At 37.6% G+C, this 18,929-nt stretch overlaps 1 protein-coding gene and 1 gene segment (V, D, J or C); both read right to left on the bottom strand.

The window, feature by feature from the left end:
* Window positions 1–839: 839 nt before the first annotated feature.
* LOC122998935 lies at window positions 840–2,025 on the bottom strand. The segment is given in 2 exon segments: window positions 840–1,813; window positions 1,968–2,025. Coding segments are annotated over 2 exon segments (396 nt in total).
* Window positions 2,026–9,994: 7,969 nt separating this feature from the next.
* LOC122998949 (M1-specific T cell receptor beta chain-like) lies at window positions 9,995–17,828 on the bottom strand. The gene is made up of 7 exons (XM_044376007.1): window positions 17,365–17,828; window positions 14,849–14,858; window positions 11,941–11,990; window positions 10,880–11,218; window positions 10,757–10,780; window positions 10,484–10,590; window positions 9,995–10,341 (listed from the first exon to the last, which is right to left on the bottom strand). The coding sequence occupies exons 1-7, from the start codon at window positions 17,738–17,740 to the stop codon at window positions 10,327–10,329; spliced, it is 921 nt and encodes a 306-aa protein (XP_044231942.1). The 5' UTR covers window positions 17,741–17,828; the 3' UTR covers window positions 9,995–10,326.
* Window positions 17,829–18,929: the final 1,101 nt, after the last annotated feature.

Below are 18,929 nucleotides of genomic sequence, written 5' to 3'. Positions count from 1 at the left end.
TTAATTAGACCTGTGGAGGTAAAAAAAAAAAAATAGTGTTACAGAACCACTAGTGAGTCCTCTGTATGCAGTCAGAACATAAAATCATTAATATGTCTTTAAAGCTAAAGTGACAGCTTCTCCTTTCAATCCTCGGCCTCATGATGTACAGTACCTACAATACAGAGCAGAGCTGCAGAGAGTTTGATCAGACCAGCTGGGATCATTATTGTGTTCTGAGTAAAATGAAAATGAGAGACACTCAGTCTGTGTGATGGAAGGTGTGACGTTACAACAGAGTTTATTTCTGTGTTGTAAGTTACAGGTGAGAGTGTGGCTGTATTGTGAGTTGTTGTGTGTTGTACTTGAGGTCCTCCTACAGTACAGCAGATAAATACAGTTGGTAACAGCACACTGAGGTTTTTGTTCAGCTGTCAAGTGCATCTGTATCACTGTGTTGACTCACAGCACAGAAATACAAGCCTTTATCTCCTGGTTCCAGATTCTTCACTGTGAACGTCCCACTAACAGCATCAGGCTTAGTAGCTGAGAATCTCTCTTTGCTGAAATTTCCAAAGTCGTGATTTTCTCTGCCGAATGCTGTGAACACAATGAGTTTCATTGCTTCTCCTGGCAGCTGTCTGTACCAGTACATCTGGCTGTAGGCAGCACCCTTGGTGTGGTTGCAGGACATTGTTGCACTTTCATCCTTGTTTTTCCATAGTATGGAGGTCTGGGTGACATCACTCCCAACAACTAGACCTGTGTGTGAAACAGTAAAAGTTACCTCAAGTGAATATTTTAACTCACATACAGTAGAGTATTTTACAACCGTTGTCATTGTCTGCTCTCATTCCCGAAATAAAAGTTTTAGTTGTAATGCAGAGATCATTGTACTCAGTCTGGATGATAATTTAATGATTCAAACTGTTTGACTCTCAGTTGAATAGTGTCGTATCATGATGAAATGCTCATATCATGTTAGTGTTTTGCAGGTGTCCAAATGTAAATATTCCATCTAATTGTAAATTGTTTGACATGTATAAATAGTTTTACTGATGTAAAGCATAATAGTGGATTGTATTAATTTGTCATGATTGATATTTTTAGTTGTCAGTCAACATTCCTATTTCTATCATGATATTGATTTCAACCATATTTCTCAGCCCCAGATCTCACTGTACTTTACCTTTGTTCCAAAGTAGAAATAGTAAGAAGCTGAGGAGACCATGTTTGATAATGTCCATGTTGTAAAGCACCAAGTCTCATATATACTGTAACTGTCAATGTAATTACAGAGATATAAAGAGTTACAGGTGGGAGTGTCTCTGCAGTGTGATGTTCTGTGAGCTGCTGTATCAAACTCCACATCAAAGTGTAACTGGGAGTGTTTGTGGTGCTCGAGGTCCCCCTACAGTACAGGAGAGAGAGATGTACAGTACAGGAGATAAATTGAGTTGGTAGCAGTTGTTCCAACAGTGCACTGAGGTTTTTGTTCAGCTGTCAAGTGCATCTGTATCACTGTGCTCACTGACAGCACAGAAATACAAGCCTTTATCTCCTGGTTCCAGATTCTTCACTGTGAATGTCCCACTAGCAAAGTCAGGCTTAGTAGCTGAGAATCTCCCATTTTTGAAGTCTGGTTCAAAGTCATGATCTGTTTTTGCAGTTGTTGTAAAAACTATTAGTTTCATTGTTTCTCCTGGCAGCTGTCTGTACCAGTACATCTGGTAGTAGTTAACACCCTTGGTGTGGTTGCAGTCTATTGTTGCATTTTCACCCTTGAATTTCCACATTATGGAAGTCTGAGTGACATCACTCCCATCAACTAGACCTGTGTGTAAAACAGTAAAAGTTAGCACCAGCGAACATTTTAACTCACATACAGTAGCCCTATAGACAAGTAGACCATTAAATTGATGTTCAACATTTGCTTGTTATACGTAATAATAAAGGTTAAAGGCTATAATGTAGTGGGTTGATCTCACCTTTTATCCAGAGCAGAAGTGTTAACAAGCTTAGGAAACCATGTTTGATGCTGTCCATGTTGTAGAAGTCAGAGACTGAAAGAGGTCTAATCTAACTGTCAGTGTAGTTACAGAGATCTAAAAGGTTCCAGGTGGGTGTTTCATAGATGATATTCTCTGATGCTGTTAGCTGCTGTGTAATCCACGTGATGAATCAAAGTGTAACTGGGAGTGTTTGTGGTGCTCGAGGTCCCCCTACAGTACAGGAGAGAGAGATGTACAGTACAGGAGATAAATTGAGTTGGTAGCAGTTGTTCCAACAGTGCACTGAGGTTTTTGTTCAGCTGTCAAGTGCATCTGTATCACTGTGCTTCACTGGCAGCACAGAAATACACTGCTCTGTCCTCAGATCGACTCAGCTTTGGAATATGAAGAGATGACGGACTTCTACCATCACCACTCACATTATGAGTCTCTTTAAATTTATCCTCAACAGCTGGAGAAGAGTATCGTACAAAACCGACAAGAGCCATATCACTTTTCCCAGCAGACTGTTTGTACCACTGGATTATTTCAAAATTAGTGTTTGAATGGCTGCAGTTTATCAGGATTTCTTCACCAAGATCTTTGATGATGGCTGCTGGAGTCTGATCAACACTGTTCTTTGAGAGTTCTGTGAAAAAATGTGAAACAAACAACTTTAGTGGAGAGAAAAACCTGCAGTGAACATATTTAGAACCATATGTCATAAGTTAATGTAATATTACCTGTTAAACAGAACGGCAGAGCTGCTAAATGTATGAGGAGTCTAATCATGATCCAAATGCAGATGAAAACAAAACAATAATGTCAAGTGCAAACTGAGCAGAGCTGTCTGGATGTAAAGGAGGAGGAGGAGTCGACATAATGGACGTCACATCTTTTCATCAGTGGATTTATACAGTCTACTGTTGTGTTGGTTAATACAGGAAGAGGCGGCTTTAATGCTGATATCAGTGATTTCCTGCTACAGGCTGCAGTTAGATGCAGGTGTGCTCTTCTTCAGTGTAAAGTGATGAGAGAGGGTTTTTGTAGAGGCAAGAAGGTAATTGTGTCACTGTGCCTACTAGCTGCACAGTAATACATGCCACCGTCCTCTGACTCTCTGAGTTTTAGTACATGAAGTTGAGATTTCACTGAACCGTCTCCAGTCACATTGAAATGTTGTTTGAATTGGTCCTCAATGGTTGGGCTAGTATACTGAATATATCCAATGAGTTTAAGGTCAGAGTTGCCCGTCGACTGCTGATACCACAATATTGTGATGTATGAACTGACTGAATGGCTGCAGTTGATTATCTCTGAACTGTCAGCACTTCCTAATATTGATGATGGAACTTGAAGGACTTTAGTGCTCAGTGAACAACCTGCATTTAAGAAAGAAAAAATATTAAGAAAACAGAAATGGTTGTAAAATATTTATCTTTTAGAAAACAGTTCTAATTTCTACCTACAGGAAAGTGAGAGAAGCAGCAGAGTGATGCTGTTGAGGTTTCTGATCATGATGTCCTCCTCTTTGTCTCCACATTGACTGACAGACTGAACAGATGTTGAGGGACAAACTCAGAGGGGAGGAGACAGAGATTTGGATTATGTGAGCAAGTTTCTGGTTGCTGTCGTGCTGTGATGTAAATTTTCAATTACTGAAACACCTTCACAGTGTATTTTATATGGTGTTAATCGATTGGCAGACAATTAATCAACTCCTACTCTGATGGTGAAATCATATATTAAGCTAAAACACCAAACATTTGCTGGTTCCAGCTGGTTTGATCAAACAAGCAATTCAAAGATGTTCACTTTGCTCTGTTATTGGTGGTGGGTATATTTTCACTATTCTGGCATGTATTTTAAATAAATATTGAACTGAAAAGAATAAGGAATCAATCAATAATTAATGAACATAATACTGAAAACCTTGCTGTACAGTAATAATTATAAAATTATAAAAAATAATACAATAAATAAGTAATAATTTATTGTATATTTTCTTGTTATCAAATATTTTGAAATGTAAACATTTGTTGAGCACAGCTGCTTGGACTTTCTTGTGTTCCCTGTTTCAGTATTTTCATGTCCCTTTTATATCTGAGTTATCTGTCTTCTCATTAATTCTTGGTCTTTAAAATGCTATTTATTCCTTTCTCCTCTCTAATCTGATGTTGAAGTGATTTTCATCTTTTTCAGTTTATATGTTGTTACAGTGTCTGTAATGATTGTGAATACAGTAACTCAGTCTTGTGGTTTCCAGTCTAATAATCGTTCTTCTTTGCTGGAAATTTGGCCTCACTGAAGTCACTTTCATATGTATGTGTGGGATTTGGGGTCATGAAAATGTTTTGCTTCATCCTTTCTCCTGGCTGCTGTCTCTACCAGTACATGTACCAATATGAACTGCCCTTAGTGTGACTGCAGTTCATTGTTGCAGACTGACTCACGTTCCTCCACAGCAGAGGGATCAGTGTGACATCACTCCCATTAATTAGACCTGTGGAGGTAAAAAAAAAAAAATAGTGTTACAGAACCACCAGTGAGTCCTCTGTATGCAGTCAGAACATAAAATCATCATTATTTCTTTAAAGCTAAAGTGACAGCTTCTCCTTTCAATCCTCGGCCTCATGATGTACAGTACCTACAATACAGAGCAGAGCTGCAGAGAGTTTGATCAGACCAGCTGGGATCATTATTGTGTTCTGAGTAAAATGAAAATGAGAGACACTCAGTCTGTGTGATGGAAGGTGTGACGTTACAACAGAGTTTATTTCTGTGTTGTAAGTTACAGGTGGGAGTGTGGCTTTATTGTGAGTTGTTGTGTGTTGTACTTGAGGTCCTCCTACAGTACAGCAGATAAATACAGTTGGTAACAGCTTGCTGAGGTTTTTGTTCAGCTGTCAAGTGCATCTGTATCACTGTGTTGACTCACAGCACAGAAATACAAGCCTTTATCTCCTGGTTCCAGATTCTTCACTGTGAATGTCCCACTAGCAAAGTCAGGCTTAGTAGCTGAGAATCTCCCATTTTTGAAGTCTGGTTCAAAGTCATGATCTGTTTTTGCAGTTGTTGTAAAAACTATTAGTTTCATTGTTTCTCCTGGCAGCTGTCTGTACCAGTACATCTGGTAAAATAAATCACCCTTGGTGTGGTTGCAGTATATTGCTGCATTTTCACCCTGGTCTTTCCACATTATGGGGTTCTGGGTCACATCACTTCCATCAATTAGACCTGTGTGTTCAACAATAAGGGATAAAGGACCATAGTTAGTCTTTTCTTGTTGCATTCTGACATCCTCTGTCATCACTTCAAAATGATATTTAGTTATAATAAAAGCAAAAATATGAAAATAAGTGCATGTTAACTCGTGTTCGTAAACCAATCCACAGTTGATTTTATTGTAAATTACCTGTAGTCCACAGGAAGAAGACGGACAATCTGAAGAGGTCTTGTTTGATGATGATAATATCCATGTTTTCTTAGATACAAACTGCCAGAGTCTTTTATAGTTAGAGACATGAAGAGCTACAGGTGGGAGTGTCGCTGCGTTGTGATGTGATCCTGAGAGCTGCACTACACACATCTACAGTGCTGTCATTCAAAGTATTGATAGGTGTATAAATGGTAGTAGAGCGCCCTCTACTGTGCATCACTGTGACGTACTTAAACTTTCATTCTGATCAGTTACACTGACAAACAGATCACATTTGATGCTGTTATGTTCAGTTATGTGGTGAGTCACAGACGCAGAAGAAGAATGATCCAACTGAACTGACATCATTAAAGAAAAATTATAAACACTGATGACGAGAGATTTTTTTTCTATCACAAAAAGTTTTTTTTTTTACCTACATTAAAACACATGGTTCAAAGCAGCAGTTTCAAGGTTTGTGACTTTTATCAGACTTCTCTACTTTGAGAGTCTGTCATTCCTGAATGTGACAAGTTTGAGATTATAACTATAATATAATCATTTTAAAATTCTTTACACATAATATCACAAATGGTATGTTCTCAGTAGAGCTCAAATGTCCTCAGAATGACTGAAAATTGTGTGTAAATAGACTGGCTGCAGTTGTTCTTTAGCCTGAACATCTTGTTTACTCTGCAGACATTTGTTTTCTTTATTGACTTGAGGGGAATCTGCAGCACTGTGCTGACTGCCAACATAGAAATATACACTACAGAACTGGCATTAAATGTAAGATACATGATGAGACCTGAATGTTTACGGCCATCTACATTAAAGCAGATTTTTCCTTTTACTTCATCCTCAAGATTTACAGTATTACAGCCATCTAATTGTTCCTTTTTCACAACTGCAGACTTGGCGTAGTTATGATTTATGTCTTATGAATTGGTACCAAATTCTTATTCTACTCGTTTGTCTAATTGTGATTCAGACATTGCACTTGAAATCAAGGTTGAGAGGATTGGTCATTGATTGTATCATAGCTCTGACTGTATGCTGTATTGCAGGTTTATCCAGCAGATGGCACCATGATTATCAGCCAGCTGAAGACTCAGCCTCTTCTCAGCAACAGCTGGAGCAGAGACAGCTGCAACTCAGAGTCCAAGGTGAGTTTTAGTCACACCTTTGCCATCATGCTAATCACATGATTAACTTGACATACTTTACATGTTTGCTTGCTAACATGACAAACGTGAACATGTTTAAATCCAGTAGTTAACATACACATCAACATGCTAACAGTCCAATGGTCTCTATACTTAGTTTAGAGATGCAGTTCAGATGAAAAGTGAGCAAAGTCTGACTGAGCTGAGCCTGACAAACTGAATCTGAGCCCCACTATTGGTCACAATGTAGGAAAGTAGTCAAAATGATTTTATTTATTTATACAACAATGTTGACTTGTGATGTGTAAGTAGCATTACACCTTCATGGGTTCACTTATTTAGCTATCAAATATCTTTTTACTTTATTAGGAGGTTTTAAGAGTTGGACACAGAAAAAAGAAAATGAGATGTCATTAATATCTGTATCACAACATACCATAACAAACACCAGCGTACTGTGTATTCATCATGGTTTCCCAGAGACTTGTAGTGGGAACAAGTTCTGTTCATATTGTAATTTCACAGTTTCCAACAGAAGTCAATAAAGGTCATAGATTCCCTGATGCTCCTTAAATGCTCAGTTTTTCCTTCGCAGCGTTCATGTTCTCTGTGTGTGTTTTACTTCAGATGTATGTTGATAGATAGATGATACATTATCTGCATTTCTGCATATATGAATATTATTAAACTGACCATGTTAGAGGTTCAGTTCCTCCTGGGGACATTCAGAATAAATACAGGACACAGCTTCCCATTCACTTGAATGAGAAAGTGTGTCCAAACATTAGACTGGTACTGTATGTATGAACTGATGGTAACTGATGGTATGATGGTAAAGGGATTTTGGAGTAAACTTGTAAAGTCTGTTAAATGTGATGAAGTTATTACTGGCTGAACCTACTGAGCCTGTTCTGTTTCCCAGAGAATCATAATGATTTAACTTTTAGGTTATTAAAAGGATTTCACACATAAATCACATGTAATCAATACACTTTTATTGTAGTGTCACATACAGGGAGCTTCTCTTTTTTATTTTAACTCATTTTGATATAACCTGACATTTTGATAACCTGTGTGTGACTCGATATTCAGTTTGCACCACAAGGGGTCGTTCAACATGACAAATGAAATGTGTCGTTCAGCTGCTTGAAACTGACCATGTGGGTGCAGCTTCTTCCTCGTGTCTAGTTGCTGAAGTGTAGTAACCCAGCACCGACAAATCATTGAAATCTCCTTGATTACATTATATCTGCAGAAGTTTCAGTCTACTGCACCAAACGTTATCTGTCCAGGTATAGTTTAGTGTTTAATATCCATGTTAAACAGAAACCTTCCAGCCTGGTAGAAGCAGCGTTCAGTTTTTATGCACCACACATCTGGAACAAACTCCCCGAAAACTGCAGGTCTGCTGCAACTCTGTTCTTTTAAATCAAGGCTGAAGACTTTTCTGTTTGCTGCTGCCATTTATTAAATCACATTTTGAGGCTTTTGATTAATATCTTTATTTTTTTATTTTCCAATTTGACACTTATGAATTGTATTAAATAAATGTATGTCTTTTTATATTGCCTTGTGTTGCTTTTACAGTCTGTCTTGATGCCTTTTATACTTTATGTGAAGCACTTTGAATTGCCTTGTTGTTGAAATGTGCTATAAAAATAAACGTGCGTTGTTCTGGTATTTTTAGCTTTTTAAGTAAAGTGTTACCAAGTATTTCAACCCAAACTTTGAAATTATTCTCCTGTGTGGCTCATTCAGAATTGCAGGGCTCACACACTGCTTTAACTGGACTTAAATATTACAGAGAAAGAGAGTATGAAGCTTTGTTTTGTGCTTCCTAACAAAAGGAAGAACAGCAACTTCTTATCATAATTCATTTTAAGGTTGTGGTTAGTGGGAGTAGATATAATTATCTTGCTCACAGATGTCAGACACACCATGTTTCTGTTAGTGTCTCTCAGACATTGTTTCCTGTTTATCTGACTCTAGTGAGCAAAAAACATGTTTTTAAAGGAAACAAATGGTGAAATGAGGAAGAAATCTTCCTTAGTTGGATTCCCACTGGGGTTTCAACTTATACCAGTTTTGATGGAGGAACGTTCAGACAGAAGTGTTTAATAAATCTCCATGATATGCTTTAAATACAGTTATGTATTGTGTCTGACTTAGTTATTCACGTGAGGATGATTTATTTGAGATTACAATCGAACACCCTGTTTTATATTTAGAATGAATTACTGTTGTTATTTATTACAGGTGTAGTTGTCTTTAGTCTATAATTGCAATACATTTATTTTATATCTCTATACTGCAACAAAAGAAACAAACTTTCATATGCAAATTTCTGCACCAGATCTGAGTAAACATGTGTTGTGTGTTACAACACACTCATGTTCATTCTGTAGCCTCAGTTGACACAGAAATGGCAGCTTTTCCAGCTGTTTGCTCAGAGATGTGCAGGGCGGGGGGTTGGTGCAGAGATGCAGGTGGATTCTGTGAACCGGAGGTTGTGGTAAAGTGGAAGGTTGCACCTTCGTCATTTCTCAGCACAGAGAACGATCTGCAGGCTGCTCTGTGACCACATCCTCTCCTCTGCTGTCGCTCTCTACTCCTCTGCAGGGTTTCAAGCCCCAGTTTGTCTCCCTCACCAACAACAGCTTTGACCTCCTTCTGTACACAGATGAGAAGGTTGATTTCCTGTTGTTATGTGGTAGACTCACACTCTTTTACTTTACTACTGTGAGTCTTTAACGAAAAGGAAGATGATCTTTATACATAAAGATAATATAAACTGTCATACTTAGTTGTGCAAAGTGGAAAAAACTAGATACAACTCAGATAAACTCACTTTAATCAATAATTTATAAAAGAAAGAATATTACAATTCAGATTAGTCCTCTGGATTTTTTCATCACTTAAATGTCACCAGAAAACAACACTTCAGTCACCTTTCAGTTTGCTCATTGGAAAATCTTGTTATGACCCAACTGAAGCAGCTTGTGATGTTTTCTTGAGATAAGGTATTTCAACATGAAATATCTGATTTCTCAGAAAACAGGCAGAAAGGCGAGCAGCTAAAAATACCTCACACTATCTCTGGAAAAAGTGATGTTGAGTGTAAGATGAGATGTGAGAGTAGTGAGGGGGGTCAGTATCCAAACTACATCAGCAACAATTTGGAGCAACTGACAAACTTATCTGTCTAATTCTTTCTTTCTTTCTTTCTTACTTTCTTTCTTTCTTTCTCTTTTCTTTCTTCTTTTTTTTGGAAAAGAACCACTGTGTATGAATAGTGTCTGATATGAAGATGAATCTGGTTTAGATAAACACTATGTAAATAAAGTCTTACTGCCTGAATCTGTCATGAGAATCATTTGTAGGACAAACTATAAAAACTCAGTAGGACACTCAACATTTATTGAATAAATGAAAGCAAAAGCTTTTCAAGATTCTCTGAAATACTTTTATTGAAAAGAAAATGTAGCAAACAAGCAGTTTACAACCACACACTACCACACATTATACAGACGTATTTATAAAAACGTGATGCCAAAGTATTTTTATGCCAGTTATAGCTTTAAGATTGTAACAAAAATATGCCTGAAACTGTTCATCTACTGTGTGCAGAATTACTATTAAGAGCGCGAATGCTTTGTAACACACAACATAGTGGAAATATAAGAAATATAAGTTCAATGTTCTCAATCTTTATTTACAGAAACTAACAGAATCGATCTCTGAGAGTTCACTTGTTCAGGCTGCAGCTCAGCTCTCAGTTGTGTTTTCCCTGCAACAGAAAGAGAAGGACACAATGTCTTAATGTCATGAGCTCTTTTTGCTTATTATTCAAATATATGGAGCCAGTTTTTATGTCAAGTACAGGAAACTGAAGCTAATCAAAGCATCTAAGCAACAGAAACAGAACAAACCTGAAGCTTCCACACCAGAAACACAACAAAGGCTCCATAGACGCTGCTCTTGACGATGAAAACACCATAGGAGTGTTTGGCATTATTTGTGATCTTCAAATATTTGCCTGCAGAAAGTTCAAATACCCACATAAGTGACATGATTCAAAGACTAATTATTCAGTTATACGTATATCCTTTTTCAAATACATAAGATGCTGAATGTTTTGTATGTAGTGATAAGCATAGAATTGATGCATTTTTGTGTACAGAATGAAAAAATAATATATTTACTTCTTGTCATCTTCCCCTCTGTATCTGATAGAAGAATAAACATGGCTTAGATGAGGACAGATGATCATTTACATGTATTCGTCACAAACAATTCAGTCATTTCTGAATTTTACATGAACATACCTTTTTTACCAAAAATTGAATTTTGATAATTCTTGGTTTCAGTTCCATTGAAGAAGCTGACAATGCAGGTGAAGTTACTTTTAGGTTTGTACCAAACTGTGGCAGAGACCCTCAACCTGCTGGTGATGCTGTAATTGCCATTTCCTTCCTGCAGGGCAGCGTTGTCCGTCGCCACACCATTGATGACATTCACCCCATCGATCTGCCAGAATACACTGACATGGTCTGGGTAGAATCCAGTGGCCACACAAACTAAGGTCTTCTTTCTCTGCTTGTCTCTCTGGTTGCAAGGAGGTGGAAGTACTTTCACTGTTGGTGCTGTTACATTACGGTCGTTTTCTGTAAGGACATGAATCATCAGATTAGAGTTACATCATCAAAATCCTGGAGATCAACAACAAAACAATGTATAGTTGTAACCTTAAAAACAGCAAATACACCATGATCATTGCAGGTGGCCAAACTCACATTGAGAGTCATTAAGATTTCATCTCAGATAAATGTTATGAAGTTATCCCAGTGATCTTACCAACAACTGTTAGCCTGGTTCCTTCTCCAAAATAAGTAGGATAATTGTCAGAGCACACTGCTGACTTGCATGTAAAACACTGACACCGACCTACAAGGACTGAATGAACCTCTAACTTCTTTACAGTATGTCTACAGTACAGTCATAATATCACAATTATCACTTACTGATTCATTCACTTTGTATATTTTTTAAAAACTTTTTCCCTACATTTCTTTACCAATTCAAGTAAATATATTTAACTTTGTTTTGAAACTGAGACAGTGTTGGCTGACGTGAATATTATAAACTGCAAAAATCTCACAGTTTAAAGGTTAGAAATTAACTATAAAAGTCAAATTCTGATGCCTAACGTAGTGTGAGATTCTTATTCTATAGATTTTATATTTTCTTTGGCACTTTTGACACAGTACAACTCCAGAAAATCACAGAATAAGATATTAAAACATTTACAACAATAATTTTGCAGATTTAGATTAACTGAAGCTCAGAAAACAAACATTTATTGATATGATTTCTATAATTTTCTTACCCAGCACTGTTAGTCTGGTGCCACTGCCAAAGTAAGCAGGCTCGTAGTTGCTCACACAAATACAAGGCTGTAGAAAAACTGCTCAACCTTTCAGCACTGAAAGCTGTAAACTCTTTGTGTTTACTTTCACATAAACTAAAATCTTTAAATACTTACACACAAAACACTCAAGGACATAATTTTACCAAATTAAATCTTCTCTTGACGATATTAAACTGTCCATTAAAAGGTCAATTTAAGTGCAAAAAAACTAACTTGGTGGTAGTAGTTATCAAAACAAACAATTTTGAAGTACATCTTAATGATATGTTATATTAGTACATATTAAATTATTTTTTACTGTTTTACCTAAAACAGTGAGTTTAGTTCCAGCTCCAAAGTAAGCTTCTGATTGAGAACTCACAGTATTTCATAGTGCTGATAAGAACTCACTGAGAGTAATAATCTGGGCGTTGAGCCAAATGTTTTATTGCTGCAGTACTTTTACTGGAGAACATAGACAAGACTTGTTTTACTGACACAAACTAACTCAAAAACGAGTATACTTTGTTTACTACCATCAAATTAAAAAGTCTAAATGTATATTCTTAGTATTGCACATATCCTTCACAAACAAACGGTTGTGAATCATGCTCTGTGAGATTATTTTTGCAGGTTTTCTTACCTAAAACAGTGAGTTTAGTTCCAGCTCCAAAGTAAGCCTCGCTGTAGGAGCACAGAGTGTTTGATCGTAACAAAAACTCTTCCTACTGCTTCTCTTTATTTGTGACACTTTGAATTTATTCCAACTTTGTCACTCTTTGACATGTTAAGACTTCCACTTTAATTTATTATAGTTTACAGAACAGTTACATCATCCCTGTTTTATTCATTTATTTATTTATTTTTACCTTTTAATAATATATTCATGCTTTTTGGGGCTATTTCTGATTTAGCCTAGGAACTGCTAAATACACAGATCATCAGTAGTCAGGAGGAGGTCTGGCCTTTGAGTAACTGTACAGTGTCAGAAACATCTTACAAAACGATACCAGAGCAATGTTTAATGAATTATTTCTTACCTAAAACAGTCAATTTTGTTCCAGCACCAAAATAAGCCACTGTGTCACAGTGCACTCAAGTGCACTCAAGTGCACTGTGACACAGTGCTCAAAGCAGCCCAAAATGCTGCCTTTACTTCTTTAGTTTAAGTGTTTATTGTAGGCTGTTAAATGTCACTTTTCTCCAAATAAAAAGGCCAAAATCTGCTGCAATACGGTCTGGTTTTGAGCAAAATAAATCTCCTTTTTCCCCCAAACAACCAGCCTGCTTTTATATTGTGCATTTTTTTACACATGGATTCATGAGAATTAATTTTGATGTCTTACTTACCAAGAACAGTCAGTTTTGTGCCTGCGCCGAAGTAAGCTTCGTAACTGACACAGTGTTAAAGCTTAACATCAAAAAGCACTGAGCTGAACTTGAACTATAAAGTTCATTAAGTTTCTTAATGCACCACTCTAATTACAAAACTTTCTTCAACTTTATCATCCTTCACTTACCTAAAACAGTCAATTTTGTTCCTTTTCCAAAATACGCTTAGTTGGTATTGTCACAGTGCAGAATTACTGAGCTTTTTCATGACAACTGATTTTTCCTTTAATGTTACACAAACAACTCAACTGTTTTATGTTTGTTTAAGTGAACTGAAGTTGTGTGAGTTCTGACTTACCCAAAACTGTGAGTTTTGTTCCCTTTCCAAAGTAAGCTTTGGTTCCAGTGTCACACTGAATCCCTCCTCAACCAAAAAGTCACAAAACTTTCTATAATCAGCATGTTTAGACACAGTCTAATAATCCACAGGATGAAGAAGGTTCAAACATGCAAGATGAGCTTCATAATGTCCAAAGATGTTTTGTTTTTGTCAAGATGAGTAAAACAAACATCCAAGTGCTGCAAAAATGAATTTGAAGTCATTTAAAAAACTTTTTCCAGCTAAAGTTCTGCATATAAATTGACACTTTACTCCCAAATTGACATGACATCCTGCACACCTTCATAATATTGATGTTTTCTGCTCTATCAAGTATCCAAAGTAGCATGTAGCAGTCTACACAATTGATGTTAATGGGAGGACGTTTTTGTATGGCGGCTCTATAGGATTGTATCACCGTGGCCCCCTGTCCCCACGGTGAAAAAGTATCACACAAAAACCTGAAGTCTTTTTCGTTGTCTCCTCGTCGCTTCCCCCACCCAGCTTCCCCATATCTCATCCTCCATCTCTCTCTGTCTGTGAGAGCAGCTGCACAGGTCGGGCTGACTGAAGGCTGAACCAGCTCCAACCTGACTGCTGCTATTTCTGTGACAGCTAAGAAAAGAAGCAAGAAGAATAGAAGGAAAAGAGAAACTGTGTTTGTTTTTAGCTGCTTAGAGGAAGTGACATCTCTCCTGGTCACACCTCTTTATCCCACCCAGCTGTCAGAGAAGTGAGGAGGCACATTTACTGAATAACGTTCGACCAATGCTGTAGATACTGTGATCCTTAAATTGTTGATTTCTTGTCTTCTAATTTGGAGCAACATACATCTTTGAAATGGGCACAGCACGAAATGCCTCTAAGTGGATGAAAATGGCATACAAGCAAAATGCAATTCAATGCTTAAAGCTGCACAAATCAATATTTTTACACTGACGATGAATGAAAAGACTACTAGTAGTAGTGTAAAGAGTGTCACTTGTGATGGACTTACAGTTACCACCCAAGTCTGCGATTTCCTTCAGCTCTACAGAGCTTTACAGCGTCTTTTATAGCCAATTTTTTGGCTTCATGGCCGCAACAGTTGGGTTGTCTCACTGCTCTCATTAATTCAGTTTTCAACCACAGCTGTCAGCTGTTGTCAGCAAAAATGCTCTGATAAAGCCACTGTACACTACCCGCCCTGCATTTGGTTGAGACCAAAACAGAGCAAAAAGGGAGAGTGAATATTGGACTTACATTCGTCAAGTATACGCAAAGATGAATGCTAATGTTGCTCTTTGTCTGCTGGATGTGTAAACATCTGTTTGCAAACACATTTGACATTTTATCACCCTGTAGTGTTTACAGCTTGTTCTGCTGCCCCCCAGTGGCCAAAAAAATAGCTAACACAAGTTTAACAACAAATCATCAAATTTATATATGACATCATATACATCATAATTCACATAAGTTTTTAAGTCATTATTCAATAATATGTACTAATAATTTCATAACTAATTAGAGGACAAATAGTATATTAATCAGCTATAACAATATAACATCATTATGCATTATTAGTTTAAAATATGCCACATCTGTTATTAACCAAAGAATTTACAGCATTACCAAATTTTAATACACCTTTGATCCATGTAAAGTTTTGAAAATTAGCCGAAATGCTGTGACAAGTGGTGTTAGTCTATTCAAAGTGGTCCCTATAGCAAGGACCAATTAAAATGAAAAAAACATATCACTCTGTTCTTTAAGCTGTTACATCTTAATTTCAATTTTATTGTTATTATTCTTAATAAACTAAGTGATTGGTAGTAACTCCATCATTCTGAAATTATTTGACTAGCCAACCTTTTACATATTGTATAGGCCTTACTTTTAAAAAAACAAAAGTTTTCATCTAATTGTAATCCCACAGAAACCCTGTAGAGGTCTCTGTATGATAACCTAAACTTCAGGCTGCACACAAGATTAAAATATATAAGAAAATACAGATTTAAGCACAGGGATGAGACACTGTACAGGACAATGATGTATGGGATAAATAATCCTAACAATGTGAGACGTGTGACACAGATGAGAAAGCATGTAGAACAGTAACACAGAATGTGACAAATAATCTTTACCACATTAACGCCTGGTGTGTTATCTGAACCGATAAGATTTGTGGTGCTGCAGAAACATCATGACTTGTGGAGGAGTCATTGTACTTTCACTAAACTGATAGATGTTCACTGTACAGTTTTTTTTTATATACTCTTTTTTTAGTTATGTTCCAATCCTTATTTTCATGTCACATTGATGTTAGTTGCCTGTCATGTCTCACACAACAACAAAATCCTGACCCTCAGAGTTCAATACATTGGTCCTTGTCACTCATCCCTCCTCTTGTGTTTCTCGTGAGGTTGTTGTTTAGCTGTCGAGGCTTTCTGAACCACTGTGCTATTCTGGAGGTAGTAATACACAGCTGAGTCTCCGGCTTCAGCAGAGCGTATCTCCAGAGAGGATTTAAATGTAGACCGGGTCATGGTGTACTTGGATTTGTTGAAAGGAGCTTCAGTGTCCCATGAATCTTTACCATAAGAATATGTTACCATCTGTATTTTTTCCCCACCGCTGCTTTGTCTGTACCAGTACATGTAGCTATATTGCTCATCATCTTGTTCACACTGCAAAGTAACAGTCTTGTCTCCTTCATGGCTGATCAAAAATGGAAGCTGTTGAATTTTTACACAGAGGGAGAAATCTGGAAAATAACAAAGAAGACAACAAGTAAACAAAAAACAACTGAAGCAAGAAAATCTTCTTTCAATTGAATTTAAATGTTCTTACTGGAGAAGATAAGAACAGCAACCAAGAAGACGTTGTCATTGTCACAGTTTTTATACAGATGATAGTACAGAAAACAGAGCAGTCCACTCAGTCCGCCCTCTGTTGTCTTCACTAACTGAACAGGTGTATCTTCCTTTACTGCTACAATCAAATGTTCTGAAACAAGCTCGGATCCTCCCCCTCCACTCTGTGTTTCTTTTACCAGGAACTCTTTGCCTACATTCATATTGTTTCATAGATTCACGCGGGTCCCTGTGAGCAGTGTGAAGCTGTTCTTTGAGGACTTGTATAGACCATGTGTAGTAATTGCTGCTTCAATAAGGTCAGATTGTTTGACGTAAAATATAATCTGATTAGTACAACAAACACAAATACCTCCTAAGATTGGTGCATTTTATCAACTCTCTTTAAGCACAAAGCACAGTATGAATCTGGCTGAAAGGAACTTAGTCTGCAACTCTGTCTTTTGTCTCTTTTAATATCACATGTAGTTGACCAAACTCGGATGCATAAAAGAATACAACAATGCGGTATTTTAGCCATTGTAATAGTGATGAATTATGCATTAATAAAACCCCAATTATACATGAGTTGTATACTATGAAGTGTTATCTGCAAACATTGCTAATAGTTGTTAGATAGTGACCTCTATCATCTGATATAAACTACAAGCCCTGTATATGTATACCTTTTTGGGGGGGAATTTGTCTTTATTTTGCTATTATTCTACTGTTGCAACTGTGGAGCAGTTGCCAGTTTAGTATGAAACCCAAATGAGCCACAGCTCCTTCCTGCTGTGAGCCATCTGTGACAGACAGACTTGATATTTGTATGACTGTCTGGCCTGTGTGCATCACTGTGACTGGCAGCACAGTAGTAGGTGCTGCTGTCATTGAGAAACAGCTCAGTAATTTTAAGGGAGAAGTTGTTTTTGGATGTATCAATGGACATCTGGAAGCGCCCCACAGTTTGGTCATACTCTTTGATGATGAACTGCAGTTGGGCTCCGTAGTGGTTTTGTCGGTACCAGAACATGGTGTGGCTGCCCATGCTGAATCCTGGACCCATGCTGCACTCCAACATCACTGTGTCTCCTGGGTGAAACATTTGATCTCCAGACTGTAGAACTACAACACTGAGACCTGCAGCACATGAAGGATGATGTTTTATTGTGTCTCTCCTTGATGTACAGATTGTTAAAGTCACAGAAATATGTGAAGTATCAAGGTACTCGATCATTTAAACATCTGTTAGTACATCGATAATGAGTTACTTCGTAAAACCCACCTGAGTGTAAAAGAAGTGACAGATAAAGGACTGTGACAAACATGTTAGCAATGAGTCTTCTTCCAGCTGAATGATGCAGTCACACATCACTTTATTCAGCACAAAGGAAACATGAGGTCACATGATCACATGATTTGAAGGTAGGACTGACTGTAATTCTCATTCAGTGATTATCAAATGAGAGAGGAGCACATGAAAGATGAAGTTTTTGTTTTTAGACCTGGTTTGCCATTAATTTGTGCTGATCTTCAATCTTCAAATGAACTTAAATGTTATTCAACCACAGGTCTCAGTGTTGTAGTTGTTCAGTCTGGAGATCAATTCAGTGATTGCCCCAAATTTAATTTTTGTCAGGGTTGAAAAGTAAAATGTCTGAAACATCATTTACACCATCATCAACAGTGTAAAGGCGCAGCCTCAGTGGAACATGATTGGTCACCCCTGAATTCGGCGGTTTTTGTAAACTGACAGGGCTCCGCCCACTTGTTATGTTGAATTCATTTCACTGGTTGTTCCTCATCTTCAACAACAGTTCCTCATCCTCACTAACGGTTGTTCCTCATCCTCACCAATGGTTGTTCCTTATCCTCACCAACGGTTGTTCCTCATCTTCAACAACAGTTCCTTATCCTCACCAATGGTTGTTCCTCATCTTCAACAACAGTTCCTTGTCCTCACCAATGGTTGTTCCTCATCTTCAACAACAGTTCCTCATCCTCACCAATGGTTGTTCCTCTTCCTCACCAACGGTTGTTCCTCATCTTCAACAACAGTTCCTTATCCTCACCAACGGTTGTTCCTCATCTTCAACAACAGTTCCTTATCCTCACCAATGGTTGTTCCTCATCTTCAACAACAGTTCCTTATCCTCACCAATGGTTGTTCCTCTTCCTCACCAACAGTTGTTCCTCATTTTCACCAACGGTTGTTTCTCATCTTCACCAACGGTTGTTACTCTTCCTCACCAACGGTTGTTCCTCATCCTCACCAACAGTTACTCCTCATCCTCACCAACGATTGTTCCTCATCCTCACCAACGGTTGTTCTTCATCCTCACCAACAGTTCAGTTCCTCATCCTCACTAAGGGTTGTTCCTCATCCTCATCAACGGTTGTTCCTCATCCTCACCAACGGTTACTCC

The sequence above is a fragment of the Thunnus albacares genome, chromosome 15 (assembly GCF_914725855.1).
Source record: "Thunnus albacares chromosome 15, fThuAlb1.1, whole genome shotgun sequence".
Classification (NCBI taxonomy): domain Eukaryota; kingdom Metazoa; phylum Chordata; class Actinopteri; order Scombriformes; family Scombridae; genus Thunnus; species Thunnus albacares.
The sequence above is the reverse complement of the archived record's forward strand: the minus strand, read 5'-3'. Positions and strand labels throughout refer to the sequence as shown.